Source organism: Squalius cephalus (assembly GCF_949319135.1).
Source record: "Squalius cephalus genome assembly, chromosome: 13".
Classification (NCBI taxonomy): domain Eukaryota; kingdom Metazoa; phylum Chordata; class Actinopteri; order Cypriniformes; family Leuciscidae; genus Squalius; species Squalius cephalus.
This window is the reverse complement of record NC_137134.1, coordinates 6,328,388-6,344,392: the sequence shown is the minus strand read 5'-3', so window position 1 is coordinate 6,344,392 and position 16,005 is coordinate 6,328,388. Positions and strand designations below refer to the sequence as shown.

General features: G+C 38.9%; 1 protein-coding gene across 1 annotated transcript; it reads left to right on the top strand.

Moving 5' to 3' along the window:
• Nucleotides 1-1,609: 1,609 nt before the first annotated feature.
• Nucleotides 1,610-14,150, top strand: LOC307169192 (NACHT, LRR and PYD domains-containing protein 3-like). Its single transcript, XM_079889665.1, has 6 exons — nt 1,610-1,691; nt 5,855-7,759; nt 9,374-9,547; nt 9,903-10,073; nt 12,536-12,582; nt 12,659-14,150. Exons 2-6 carry the CDS (start codon nt 5,922-5,924, stop codon nt 13,210-13,212), a joined length of 2,784 nt encoding a protein of 927 aa, XP_079745791.1. The 5' UTR covers nt 1,610-1,691; nt 5,855-5,921; the 3' UTR covers nt 13,213-14,150.
• The last annotated feature ends 1,855 nt before the right edge of the window (nt 14,151-16,005 follow it).

Below are 16,005 nucleotides of genomic sequence, written 5' to 3'. Positions count from 1 at the left end.
GAAGCGAGGATGCACACATAAGAAACAAGAAGCACCAGTACGCTGCACCAGTAACCACTCCATGTGGTTCAATCAAACGAAGGAGAATGTCAAAATCCAAGAATTAGACAGGGTATATATACACAGGACTAAATGAGTACATTAACAATGGACAGGTGGACACAATAGGTTACTATGGTAACACTAGAAAACTAGGGCTGAGTCTGAAATCCCCCCCATACCCTCAAATAGGGCACTGTTTGGTCACTATTTGAGGGAACAGCCATTTGTACTGGTGTCCGAAACCATAGTGGACGTTATTGATTGCACTCAATCAATCCCACAATGCACCGCAATGATTGTAGAGCCGATGTACGTCCAACGGCTGTCTGAATTCACTCACTCGTTTCCATTCACTCCTTCAAGAGAACTGTATTAGTGGACTAACGAAGGGAATAGTGAGTTCAGATTCAGCCTAGTTCAACAAACAAATGGCAGCAATGCAGCGATTGAATGATATTATATTTAAGAAGAACATCACACACCTGACGAGAAAAGTTCTGGACCTTTAAAAGGAAATGGCCAAGTGAACAAAACTAAATAGATAAAATATAAAAACTATAATAGATAATGCTATTTATAAGATTTGCTACATGATTCCCCAATTATTTCCATTATTTAATGATTTCTAGTATTTGTACAGGCTTTACATTTTCATTTCAATGTTGAAATTAGAAATTCATTTAATTTTACCCGTGAAGCAGATTTGTAGGCTATGTGACAGCATTAATTAAAGTTTCTTATGGGTCAAAAAAAATGATAATGGCACAGCAGACAAGAGTCACCGTTCAAATTAATGCTCAGCTTAGACTAACTGTACATCATGTGTGTAAGACTGCAATAAAATAAAATATAAAAAGATGCAATCTAATCCTGTTTACATGAAAGAAGCTGCTGCCGAGCAGGGTTGAGCTCAAAGACAGAGTGACTCGAGCAAAACGAAAGTAACAAAATGAGGAATAAGAGATGTCATTTCAATGCTTTCATTGACAGGAATCCACACATCCGTATTTTGTGGTAAGAAATTGAGTTTATATATGTCAAATAAAAATGGGCTGTCACTGTATTTCAGCTTTTGATTTCAAGACTGATGTTTGTGTTCTGATAGTTCAATGTGCAAACTTTCTAAAGTAACCTAAAGTGTGGAAACATCAGTGGATAAAGTGGATTAGTTTAATCACATTTGATTTTACTCAGCCGGCTGGAATAAACTTTTGTTTTATGTTTGAAAATCTATGAACAGAAATATTTTTGATATAATGAAATTTTGTAGAGGCTGTTCATTTTGTCGCACGGACAGAAGGACTGAACATAATGAGAAATACTCTTTTTTTGAGTTTACCAAAGCAATTGACAGGCCACATGTAAATAACTTTTAAGCAACAAATGTAAAAAAACAAAAAATATATATATATTCTTTAAAGATATCAAATATCTAATATATATCTAATACCTAATCTAATAATGATATCTTTAAAGCTGCAAATGAATTAATGAATTATTCATGATGAGGATGGCAGTTTCTGTTTCCTGGGTGGAGTTGTAAAGACCAGTAACTTGATTCCATGTCAGAAAATGGAAGTAAAAAAACAAGGAAAAAGAGAAGTGTTTTAGTGCTTTCACTAACAGGAATGACACGTCCGTATTTTGTGGTAGGTTAAGAAATTAATTTTACACAGTCATACATGTATAAAAATGGGTTGCCACTTGTATTTCAGCTTTTAAAGTGGATTTCAAGACTGATGTTTGTATTTTTTAATGTGCAAACCCTCTAAAGTAACCTTTGAGAGGATGCTGGCATCAGCTGTTGGCCGCTTATCCGTTCTGAACAGTTATTTGTTTTTGCCTTTTTACACGGATTGTTTTTAAACTGAATGCTGTCCACTCACCTATCGTTATCTCCATAACATCGACTCAACTGCTCATCTTATTGATTCATACATATTGATTTCACCTCCTTTAAAGACTGAAAGAAAAGGAAGGCAGAATCCTTATACAGTAATTAGATTTATAAAGTTTTGAATAGAAATTACTACAAAAAGAGGAAATGTCCTTAGAATTATGTGTCAAAATACCATTATTTGCAGCAAACTAATAGTATGATTTCCAGAGTTGTGTTTTTCCATTCTAAAGAAATCAGCAGAGCTCTGTTCTCCTCGTTCTAGCCGTTTCCTTCTCGAACGAACAGCGCTGTGTTTATAAATACTGTCTAATTTAGATTGGAGCCCTGCAAGTTCTGTTAGGTCAGTTTCTGATAAGCCTTCGTGAGTTTTACTCTGAAGTGTTATGATCTTTGATATAACCTTCTCCTTTTCATATCTCTGTTTTGCCAAATTGCTACTAAAATGCCTAATACAAATTCCTACTTCATGTTTTAGCAACTCCCAATTTAGGCCTTTTTTTTTTTTTGTCAGAAGAAGCTTTCACACAATAGTATGGAATCAGAAAGGAAATTCTTTTTTTAATTCATCATGCTTAAAGGGACGGTTCGGAGTAAAATCAGCCTAGGGTCCTTTGCACCATGACCTAGAGCCAAACACTTCCGTGATTTGGGAAAAGCACATAAAAGTCCTGGCAGAAAACGATGCATAAGGATGTAGTGTAACGACGCCCAGTTCCAGGAATGCACTAATATTGTGTTGGTAGTACCAGTTTACAACAATTATTAGTTAACACTAAGTTGTCAACACTTCGGAAAAAATAATAATTTGTTGTTACACTAGCATTAGCCGTCAGGCAAGTGTTATTTAAATAAACTCCTGATGTACTTACAAACTTTCCAATGCCTTGTTTTATGAGTACAGAACCTATTTGTGCTACTGTAGAAGTTTTGTACCATTCTGGGCATTATTAGTGGGGTAATTTACCAGATACAGCCTTGGATCCATTAGCGCCTGCACTAAGCCATCCGGCTGATATCTCTAAATAAGCTCTAACTTTAATAATGTTCAACCAAGGGAAAAAAGGCTTCTGGGGGGTGTTTGGCTCGAGGTCATGGTGCAAAGGACCCTAGGTTGATTTTACTCCGAACCATCCCTTTAAATAGAGAGGAATTCATTTTCCTATAAGAGGCTCTAGAACCTATATTTGAATGTCCTGTGGATAGAGCAGTAGAAAGAAGAATAGTATGGTGATCAGTTAAGGAAGAAGGAAGAATGCTAACTGAAACATTATAATGTTTGAAAGAGTATGGCACAAGCCAATAATCTAAATGAGAAAGTCTTGAGTGACTCTTGTTGCCCCGCGTGTAAGATTTAGCATTTGGGAACTTCTCCCTCCAAATATGAATTAAATCAAACTTCTTCGTGAACATTTTCAATTTTGAACTTTTGCTCTGAACCATGATGCATCCAAACCTCGTTGCCCCAATGGTAGTGTCATTGGAAACAGAGTGAGACTCCTGGAAAAAAACAGAAATCAGTTTTGAAAGACTTAGCATACAAAAACAACGCTTTGCACTTTACATTATCACGCAACCCCCAGGCATTGAGAGAAATAATTGAAATGGACATTCAAAAGAACAGAACAGGACAAAGGATAACAAAAGTATTGGTAGTAGAACCCTCTAGGGATAAAAGTGCATCGGTAAGTGCAGCTGACTACCCTTACGGAAAGAAAATATATTTCCCAATATATGAATGATCGCCCCCAACAATGCCTTAGAAAGCATAATGTTTTATGATCAGTTTCATTCACTTTCCTGCACGTTTGGAAGATGGCACGCTACACAGGAGAAGAAGCTCTTCAGCTCGCCCTGGATAGTGTCGAAGAGATCGCATTTTCCTCAGAGGAAGAGCAGGACTCCAACGATGAACGTTTGCATTTTAAAGGCACACTATGCAAGATTTGTACCTTAATATAACAGCTTAGAAATCATTTAGATGGTAAACAAACTCGTAGTAGAGTGAATCATCCCGATAGCAAAGCGCGGGGGGGGGGGGGGGGGACACCGCTGGCAAAACCAGCAATGCAGGTTTGAGAGGTGGCGCCCTGACAAATCTCGTGAGAATCACGACTTGCTTTACGGCACGACGTCACACACATCAACAACATATGAAGCAGCCTCTGTGGAAGACACACGCATTTCAGAATCATGGCAGAGTCGACGAAGAAGACGAAGAAAGCGCGGTCGGAAGAGTGGTATTTATGACAGTAACGTTAAATACAAGTTCTCCACTGCGACTAGGGGTCGCTGTTTGAGAAAAAAGGAAACTGCATAGTGTGCCTTTAAATAGCGACTTGATCCAGCCATGGATACAATTTTGGATGAGTACGTTTTTATTTATATTCGTTGGACTATTTCCAGACTTCTATTTGGATATATTTTTCAGATGCAATTTATTCCTGTGATGTTAATCATTACTCCAGTCTTCAGTTTCACATGATCATTCAGAAATCATTCTAATATGCTCAAGAAACATTTATGATTATTATGAATGTTGAAAACAGCTGTGTACCATTTTTTTCAGGATTCTTTGATAAATAGAAAGTTCAAAAGAATAGCATTTATCTGAAATAGAAATCTATTGTAACATTATTCACTACAGGTTAAAAGTTTGGGGTCAGTAAGAGACTAGTTTTTTCGTTGCTGTTGTTGTTTTTTAAAAGAAATTAATACTTTTATTCAACGAGGAAGACATTTACAATGTTACAAAATCTTTATATTTCAGATAAAATGTTGTTCTTTTGAACTTTCATCAAAAAAAAAAATACAATACTGTTTTCAACAGATAAATGTTTCTTGAGTAGCAAATTATATTAGAATGATTTCTGAAGGATCATGTGACACTGAAGACTGGAGTAATGATGCTGATTCAGCTCTGATCACAGGAATAAATTGCAGCGAATTGCAAATAAATGCAGCCTTGGTGAGCAGAAGATACTTTAAGTAAAGTCTGTGTGTAAAGAAAATGTATAGTCAGATTATTTCTTTGAACTTAAACTTGATTTTAAGAATTAAAAAAAAATCATTAAGTCAATTCGGTCAATTCAATCAAAAGTTAAATGACTGTATTGTTTTGTATGAATGAGTGCTCAAGATGATTTTCACATCGTTTTGAACAAAAAAACTCTAGGCTACAAGATGCAGTTCTGAAAAGTCTTGTGAACAAACGTTTACTACGTGTTATATGGCCTTATTTCAGTGACTTAAAATTTTAGTTTTTTAAAAACCATGCACACTTTATTTTCTCAAAACTACAAACTTTTATGCTTATGTTGCTCACATATTACTATAGCCCTGTTTGTGCTGAATACAATGTAATCAGACCATTAATATGTTTTAAGCAACTGAAAAAAGCACAAATGTCAGGGCATGTCAAAACTTCTTCAGGGCCCCAAAATACCCTTAGGACCCAGAGGGTTAAACCTTTATTTATCTGACATGTATATTATTCATATTATTCATAGTTCCAATGATTTGACTGACCAACTATAGTTCTATAGTAAATTTGCATTTTTAATTTGATGCCTGGAATACACAGAAAAAGTTGGGTCAGAGGCAAACTAAGGGTGAAAAGTTTATAGAATACTAACATTTCTCAATGCGAGATTGCAAAGAATAATAATGTGAAAGGATTTGTGTACTCTGGTCAGTGAAAAAATTGGACAAAAATTCTGTACAATCTTCTAATACAATTGAAAAAATCACAGCATTTTACAAAAAATCCCAACGTTTCTGTAAACTGAGTTAGTAAAAGTATTTGAGAGATATATGTCACTTTTGAATTTTCTCATCCAGACATACATGTATTGCATTTGTTATATAAACTTTTAAGATGATTTCCAACGTTTTTTGTTTTTTTCTTCTTCTCAGTAGTGGGGAGATATATGAGCCAATCCCTTCTGTGAAATACCGTCTGACTCACAGCAAGAAGCAAAACATGGAATCAGCGAAACAGATAGTGGAGACTGAATACCTGCATCAGGATTCTTACCAACCAGTAGATGATGTTTTTCAGAACGTGAAAGACCAACACAAAACGTTCATGAAGAACAAGTATGAGAGCTTATTTGAGGGAATCAAACTAAAGGAGAATCAAACCCTTCTGAACAGCATCTACACACAGCTGTACATCATAGAGGGAGAGAGTGAAGGAGTGAATGAAGAACATGAGGTGCTACAGATGGAGAAAAACAAAACACAACACTCACAAGACACTCCAATCAACTGCAATGAGATCTTTAAAGCCTCGCCTGAACCAGAATGTGAGGAGAAAGACAAAATCAAGACTGTTCTTACTATAGGCATCGCTGGGATTGGAAAAACTGTCTCTGTGCAGAAGTTCATTCTGGACTGGGCCGAGGGAAAAGCCAATCAGGATGTAGATTTCATGTTTGTGCTTCCATTTCGAGAGCTGAATTTGATCAAAGATCATCAGTACAGTCTTCACAAACTTCTGCTGGACTTTCATCCTGAACTTCATAATCTGGACTCAAAGATTTATGAGGAGGGTAAACTGGTGTTCATCTTTGATGGTCTGGATGAAAACAGAATTCCACAGATGTTTTCAGAGGCTCTGAAAGTTTCTGATGTGACTGAGACTTCATCAGTGAGTGTGTTGATGTCAAACCTCATGAAAGGAGATCTGCTTCCCTCTGCTCTCATCTGGATCACCACCAGGCCCGCAGCAGCCAATCAGATCCCCTCCAAATACATCAACCGTGTGACGGAAATTCAGGGATTCAATGACCCTCAGAAGGAGGAATATTTCAGGAAGAGAATCAATGACGAGCATCAAGCCTGCAGAATCATCTCACACATCAGAAGAGCAAGAAGCCTCCACATCATGTGTCACATACCCGTCTTCTGCTGGATCTCATCCACTGTGCTTCAAAAGCTCCTGAAAGAAGATTTGAGTGCAGAAATCCCTCAGACTCTGACTGAAATGTACATCCATTTTCTGCTGATTCAGATCAATATGAGGAATCAGAAGTCTGAAGAGAGAGATCCAGAGAAGCTCCTGCAGTCCAACAGAGAAGTGATTTTGAAACTTGCTGAACTCGCTTTCAAACAGCTGATGAAGGGCAATGTGATGTTCTATGAGGAGGACCTGATTGAGAGCGGCATAGATACCACTGACGCCTCAGTGTATTCTGGGATTTGCACTGAGATCTTTAAGGAGGAATCTGTGATTCATCAGAGGAAAGTTTACTGCTTCATACATCTGAGCTTTCAGGAGTTTCTGGCTGCTTTTTATGTGTTTTACTATTATATAATAAAAAATGATAACACGTTGCATTATTTGGATCAAGTGCATAATCTGCATAGGGACACAATAGATGAAGCACTTCAGCGTGAAAATGGAAACCTGGATCTTTTCCTGCGATTCCTGCTGGGCATCTCACTGGAGTACAATCAGAGACTCTTACTGGATCTACTAACACATACAGAGGAAAGTTCAGAGAGCATCAAGAAAACCTCACAGTACATTAAAGACAGAATCAGGGCTGAGAAAAATCTACCCACAGAAAGATCTATCAATCTGTTCCTCTGTCTGCTGGAGATGAAAGATCAGACTCTGTACAGAGAGATTCAGGAGTTTATGAGATCAGACAAACACTCAGAGAAGAAACTCTCTCCTGCTCAATGTTCAGCAATCACCTGCATGCTTCAGATGTCAGATGAGGTGCTGGATGAGTTGGATCTGAAGAAATACAACACATCAGAGGATGGTAGAAGAAGACTGATACCAGCAGTGAGCAACTTTAGAAAAGTTCTGTAAGTAATTTATTTGGATCATGTGTAATTGCATTTAAATTGTGAATTGAATATAACTATTCACCCTAGAGATGCACCAAGAATTTTTTTTGGAGAGTGATAAATACTGTTACAAATGCATTACAATTAAAATTGCTAAATATTTATTCACAGAAGTATTCACCCCCTTCAAGTCATTAGTTAGCAGAAACACTTTTAGAAACAATGATAGCTTTTAGTCTGAAATGTCTCTATCAGCATCGCACATCTGGTCACTGCAATTTTCCCACATTCCTCTTTGTTGAAACGCTCAATACCAGTCAGATTAGATCAACATTATGAGTAGACAGCCTTTTCGGGTGCACCTATAAATTCTCAGTTGGACTGACTGCAGCAGTAATGATTACATGTGTCATATTAAATGTGAATGATATTTATGAAGAAATAAATAGAAGGTGTTCCCTCATACCATAACAAGGGGGCAGGAAAAGACAGACATAACCAAGGAGGAGCTGGCAGATGGTAACACCATGGAGGAGACAATGGAGGGAGGAGCCAGGGAGGAGACGACAGAAGAAGGAGCCAGAGAGAGAACCAGCGTAGCACCATCAGGGTGAAGGCCCATGGCAGAAACGATGGAGGGAGGAGTAGAGACCCAGGTGGAGGGCCAAGGCAGAGCCGCAGGCTCACATGACCAAGGCAGATCCGCAGGATCACGTGACCAAGGCAGAGACGGGAGCCAGTGGGAGGGAGGACAACGGTGGAGCCGGAGGGAAGAAAGCGCCCGATGGAGCCGAAGAGGTGAAGAGACGAGGCGTAGCCAGAGGCATGGAAGTTTGTAGTGCAACCAGGGTGATGACTAACCGAGGTGGAGCCGGAGGTATGAGGGAGCTGGTTGGGACCAGCAGTGACGAAGGAGACCAGAGACTGGATAGGATCACCGGGGATTGAAGACTTTGAGGAATGATATCATCCAGCTCATCATACCATTCCTCTGGGACCTGGCACAGCACACCCTCAGGAGCTAGAGTATTCCATTCTACTCTCACGCACCTGGTCAGACTCCACGATTGCCTCAGGCTCCAGGACATTGGTCTCTGTCTTTTGCTCCGGCTCTAGCTTTGTTGTGGGCTCGGACTGAGTCTGTGATAGGCTCTGACATAAAATCCGTGGGGGGCGTGGATGAATGCTGGTGGGACCCTGGGTCCGGAGTGGGTCCTCATCCATGAGACAGGCAGTGAATGCAGATCCACACTGCACCAGCACCCACTCTATATAAGCAGCAAACCTCCTTCAAGGACCTTCCACAGGTCGCTGAGGCTGGTGTAGAAAAAGACGCAGAGTTACCGGTCTGGGTAATGAGTAAAAAACCTTTTGGAAAATTTGGGTTATGGATAAGGCCCACTGAGCCATGGCTTTGACAATCTTAATGATTTTTAATCAATACATCAAGAAAACGAATGCATTTTAACAGCCCCAGGGTTTGATTAATAGCTACCAAGTCAAGCTGGACTAGTTGAACATTTACTATTAGGGAAAATTTGAAACTATAGAGTGAAACGTGTGTCATTCCTTGTGATTTTGTAAGAATCTGTCCTCTAAACTTACAAACAATTCTATTTTTGTCTCTTTCAGTCTTGCTGACTGTAATCTCACTGGTCACAGCTATGAAATTGTGGTCTCAGCTCTACAGTCATCAAACTCTCCTCTTAGAGAGCTTGACCTGAGTAACAATGACCTGGAAGAAACAGGAGTGAAGATGCTCTCTGATGCAGTGAAGAGTACAAACTGTAATCTGGAGATACTGCGGTGTGTAAGAATAGAACTACAAAATTATAAATTATAAATCATTGCATTTGATTTTGAACATGACTGTGATAGTTGAAGGATCTTGGATGATTAGTTCTCTTCAGGTGCAAGAATATTAATGTTTTGATTTCTATACAGCATTTCTATACTAGCATTTCTTCAACATTTGAGATTAAATAGTTTGGGGTGGTTGATTTTTAAAAACATGATGACAGTGATGCATTATTTTAGAATGAATTCTAAACAATTTAAGCTTTTAAAAATATGTTCAAAGGTGTTTAAACAGGCATATTCATAATTCGTAGGCTTTAAACACAGTACAGGTGTCCAATCATGAATCCAAATTACTTTGTAGATTATCTGGCTGTATGATAACAGAGGTCGGCTGTTGTTATCTGGCTTCAGCTCTGAGTCCAGCTTCACACCTCAAAGAGCTGGATCTGAGCTACAATCACCCAGGGGATTCAGGAGTCAAGATGCTCTCCGAGAGACTCAATGATCCAAACTGTGCACTGGCAAAACTCAAGTATGTTGAACTGAAATTTTTCATGGTATTTGTTATTAAGATGTTGTAATTGTTATTTTCCATTTTACTTGCACTTACACAAATGCATATTTGTAAAAAGAAATAATAAAAAAATGAAAATTTTAAACCCGGAAGACGAAAATAGCGGGGAAAAAAATATTTAACCATTTTCCCCCTACTATTAAATCTAACAGATGCTAACATTATCTTCAATGGTGTTCAACACACATACCTCTGGTATTTGAAAATTTGGTTTAGGGTTTCATGACCCTTTAAATTGTTTATCTTCATTATTATTGTAATGTTATATGCTTGGAGACAAGAGGTAGTTTTATGCCGTCTCTCGTGACGCTTTTGTTTGCTCCCTGCTGTACACGTTCATGTATTTTGAAGGAGGTGTAGCTTTGGAGATGATCTGAAGGGTGCATCTAATGGGATTTTATGATTTTAAAATTAGCTTGCTATTGCTAGCTTCTCCGAAAATTTCCTACCCTACCTTTAATTTACAACACCTTGTTTTATTTTAGTCACCCAAAATAAATGTTCTCCCTCTAAAGAGATACTCGCTAGGGCTGTGCTCAGAATATCGTTTCTGTCATGCTTTTGAATGTACTGTAGCCAATTATCATGTGACGTCAATTGGCGCCAATTTTAGCAACACGAGCAGCAGTGCGAGACATTCAAAATGGATAAGAGGATTTTGCCACCGCCGACAAAAGTAAAATAAAAAATATGGGAGAATTTTGGGTTTTACACTAAATAGTCGGGTTTTACACTTAAATATGCAAGAACTGCAAAACAAAAGTGAAGTACTCTGGCAACACGACGAACCTCTCTCTGCATATGGCAAGACATCATCCAGATCAGCCAGCCCTGGTCGCAGCAGGCAGCAGCACACACCTGTCATCTCAGAAGCAGCCAATGTTGCCTGATACTTTTATCTTAAAACTCCTTGGCAGAGGCAGTCAGGTTTAGATTTTTTTATCTGCTGGTATTTGCTAGAATCCATGATACCGCGAATCTGAACAAGATCTGGACTTCCAACAAAAAAACAACAAAAAAAAATAGGCCCACAATATTAAAGATCCAGCAGTATTTAACCATGGGCATGGGGTACTTTTTATCCCTGTGCGCACCAAACCCATCTGGTGGCTTTGCTGCCAAAAAGCTATTTTTTTCAGTTTAGTCTGACCACAGAATCAGGTCCCTTTTGAAGTTCCAGTCGTGTCTGACAACTAAATAAGCTGGAGATTGTTTTTGGATGAGCGAGGAGGATTCTTCTTTAGTTTCACTCATTGTGATGGATGAATAAGGGAATTTGGGCTTTGTGTTTCCTCATATTTATACTCCTGTGAAACAAGAAGTCATGGCTGGACAATTTCATGTTCCTAGTCCAAGATCAAAAGGGTAAACAATGCAGATTTAATTTGATTATATTTACCAGGGGTGCCTGGCAATACTATTACTCAATATTTAGTTATTGCTTCAGATGCTAGTATTTTCATTTGCTACAAGCCGGATACACAAGTAGCGCGTTCAATGTGGATACACAGACGGTTGTCATGGTAATGAACACCACAGCAACTGCTTGCGTGTTAGTGATGAATGTGCATCTTGAAAAAACATTTTAGGGGCCCCTTGGCTTTTGGGGGCCCAAGGTGGTCGCCTACCTTTGCCTAATAGTAAGTCCGCCTCTGGTTGTAGCGCTGTGCTGAAATTTATTTTCAAGGAAGGTGTCTATTAATGGGCATAGCTACAGTAACGTCTTCAGCTAGTCAGCTTGAGATCCTTTCCATCTAAACTGGTCATGTGAGTGTTTTATGAGAAGTGGGATAAATCAAACATTGCGTTAGTTCAGGCAGGCCATGTCAGTCATGTTTGCATCAGCTGACAGTCAGCTGTTTCTGACGTACCAATTCAGTTTCGACTCTTATCACAGCTGTTCATTAAAATCCCCATTCATTCAGCCTCTCTTCTACTGCTTGCTGCGTGCTACATCTAACTCCCCCCTCCATCCCCAACTCCACCTAGCTGGAATCTGGTATCTAATCTGATATCTGTTTTGTCTTCAGTATACACTCAATTCTATTGTAATCATCTTTCATGTATTTCACCTTGTTTACAACAACTCATGTTAAATTTGTGAATTGTAATTATGCATGCATGATTACTGAATATGCCCAGAACAGAACCATATAGCCAACACTAACTGGTTTGCATTATCATTATAATAAATATACATTCGACGAAGGTGGTCCTGACTAAACCATATTCATCCGCACAGTCACGCAGAGCTGAAGCACAACCGAAACAATGTTCTTCTGCAAAATGCACAATAATAAGTTGTTATTGTTGGGGTTTTTTTACCACTAGAGGGTCAAAAGTTTCATATTGTACATTTAAATTATGAGAATTAACATTGAGACAAAGTTACAAGTGCTTGTGTTTTCTTTTCTTTTCAGTGTGGACTATAATGAAGCCTTCAGAATCACACCAGGACTACAAAAATGTAAGTCCGTTCTTAGTTTTTGTTCATTTGTTAAACTTACATGGTTTGTCACAATTACTTTTCTTTTTCTGTTCAGATTTTTGTGATCTCACACTGGATCCAAACACAACACACACTAGCCTCTTAATGACTGAGAACAGAATGGTAACACATGTGAAAGAGCATCAATCATATCCTGAACATCCTGAGAGATTTGAGCACTATGAACAGGTTATGTGTAAAGAGAGTCTGACTGGACGCTGTTACTGGGAAACTGAATTCAATGGTAATGGTCATGTAGCAGTGACATACAAAAAAGTCAGTAGAAAAGAAGGGATTGATTGTCTTTTTGGACTCAATGAACATTCCTGGTGTCTTTTCTGGATTAACAGTGGGAAGGTTTGCACAGCCTGGCATGATAATAAGAACACTGATGTATCTGTCCCATCTCAGTCTAAAAGAGTAGGAGTGTATCTAGACTGGCCGGCCGGCACTCTGTCCTTCTACAGCGTCTCTGACACACACACACTCACACACTTATACACATTCAACACCACATTCACTGAACCGCTATATGCTGGATTTAGGCTTTATCCTAGAGCCTCAGTGTCTCTGTGTCAAACTGCTGGAAAGATTTCAAGCAAGGAATAACCTATAAAACAATTCACTCTAGACAGTTGTATTATAATTTAGTGGAGCGCTGAAATTGGGAAGTTGACAGGACATTACAGGAAAGAGTGGGAATGGGGTCCTCGTGAGCCAGGACTTGAACAAAGATGAATCTGCTTCATATGTCATGAGATCAGCGAACTAGGCTAAGCTTGGTTGTAGATTAGCTTGAGTTTGAGTACACTATTTTGTTGGGTGTAGGCTATGCCATTTTTCCTGCAAGTTTTGTACTTGTACTTTTGTGTTCTGTATTTTATTTTCAGCCTATTTTTATCTAAGTTACGCATATGCTCAATATATGTCTAATGCCATTAGAAATAAAAAAAAAAACTGTTTTATTAAGCATTTCCATCTACAAGTATATGTATTTACTTTACACAATTAACTGCAATTCTTTGCTTACTGTGTGTATTTTACTCTTGTTATTTTATAGGTTGATTCTATTGGCTTGTTTATATTTTGCAAGTGTACCTTATTTGATGGTGTTGATGTATTAGTTGAGAACAGTGCTGAAACTGGGTTATTGCATAACCTTAAAACAGAGAGGGTCAGTTTTATTATATGCATTACACTGTGTTTAAAGTAGAAGAGAATGTATTAGAATAGAGGAGATTTACCTTTATGTAACTCATAAACAAGTAGAAACCTAAAGATGCATGTGCAGCAGAGAATAAATGTTTTACTGACAAGCTGACAGGGACTACAAGAAAACAGATCCAGAACAAGAAACTGAGAAAATGTAAAGATTATTGAATTGATAAATCAATGGATTCAGCTTTTATTTAAAATGTTACCCCATCAGTACTGCAGCTCGACTGATATTGCTGTATTGCAACCATTTATTTTATAATACCTTTATTTTATTTTATTTTACTTGTAGTAGCACAAGTATTGTAGCCAATAAAACTGGTTTTGAGTTTACTATTGTCTCGCTGTGCTTTGATTTTTATTTTTTATTTTTGTACCAAGGCAGGCTTGGTTAATACCCATATAAAGATAATTACAATAGTCATGGATCACCCTTTCAAAGTCCTTAAAAGAGAGAAATGATTTTACCTTAGCTAGGACTCAAAGGTGTGAAAAACTAATCTTGATAACAGACCCTCTCAGGTCACGGCTGTAACCATGGGTTCCTGAGAAGGGGAACGAGACACAGTGCTGTGCTCTGGCTCAGTGCTATGGGGAATGTCATCAGTGTGACTGGTTTCTGAAGCACGTGTATCCACAAGACAATTTCATTGGCCGACGACAGTCCATGACGTCTCTACCAGAGCGCCTGTGAATATAAGCGGGCACCTGCAATAGACGTCATCATCTTCTTTGTCTGCAGCGAGCCCAAGGCATGGCAGCGAGACGTGGTGTAAGATCTTGTTACCTTTCTCATAGTTACAGTCATAATGTGAGACATTCCCTTTCAAGTGGAACTCAACACTGCATCTGGATCGATGCTATGGGGAACAAATACCCACTCTGCCATGCTGAGGGAATGCCTGCCTCATTTAGCTGTGTGCACAACCACAATGGACATAGCATTATTGACTCTATGGACTTGTTTAGTTGAAGTCAGAAGCGTCAATCATACAGGGCGCATCCTAAGTCTCATAGACCGCCAAAGTGGTAATATTCTCTTGACCATTACCCAAGTTCATGTGCCCGGTGAGGAAAGTCTCTGCCTTTTTCAACCTTCCTCCCTTCCTTGTGGGCCCAGCCTTAGCCACATCCGGCCCAGTAGCAGAGCTCTAAGGTTTAGCTATGTCAGCTCCTTTAGCTTGGCACAGCTATTTGTGAATTCTGGCCCAGAGAGACCATTTCAATATGCTACCCTGGCCTACTACTAAAGGGAGCAAACTTGGGGGTTTCCTTTAGAATAACTATTCACCTTCCTCACTACAAAGAACACTTACCTCTAGGAAACAGCAGGGGAGCTACAGTTCTACTACCCCAGAACGATGGGGGAAAGCGTTCAGCAAGTTATCCTCTACTTGCCAGGTTCTAAGGGATCGGTTTAGGCTCCAACAGGGAATGGAGAACCCTACTTTAAAACCTAGACAGTAGGGTAGACTCCCAGCACTGGACAAAAGTGCCTGATAACAAGAAGAGCTGCTAAATAGCAAGTTAACCTCTACTTGTTAGGTTCTACAGGACCGGTTGAGGCTCCAACAGGGAGTGGAGCACAAGTGGGGCCCTCGGGCCCTGCCTCCAGTCCTGAGACTGTGATGGACCAGGTCCCCCAGACGTATTAAGTGAAGACTTAGACTAGCGTGGGATGCATCTAATTAGACCAAACTACGTTTTTATATTACTTAAAAAAAGGATGAACAGTCTTAGACTAGTCTTTGCAGTTTATGCAACCAGCCACAGGTCTCAACAGTCGACCACACTGTTTTCTGAGATTCTGAGTGTTATTGTTAAGTTTTGATTTTGTAAATAAGACTCCTGCGTTTAAATCCTGCACTTTTATTTCATCCTGCTTCAAGCAAACCAGGACAGTTATTATTATTTGCTGAATGTTTTTATAAACGTTCTCTCAAAGTTATGAACAAACTTTCTTACAGTAACATTAATGAACAGAGATGAAACCTGGAGATAGCAGAAGTGCAGGTGATGACAATGGGGGAAATCATAGAAACACAGGTAAGGGATATAGGAGATCGCTGGAGCACTGGAGAGGTTCACCTTTGGCATAAATACATTTCATGCATGCAAAAGAGCACTAGGATAAAAAAAATTAAATGTTTTCTATTTCTTATTTACTTATGCAGTTTTTAATGACAT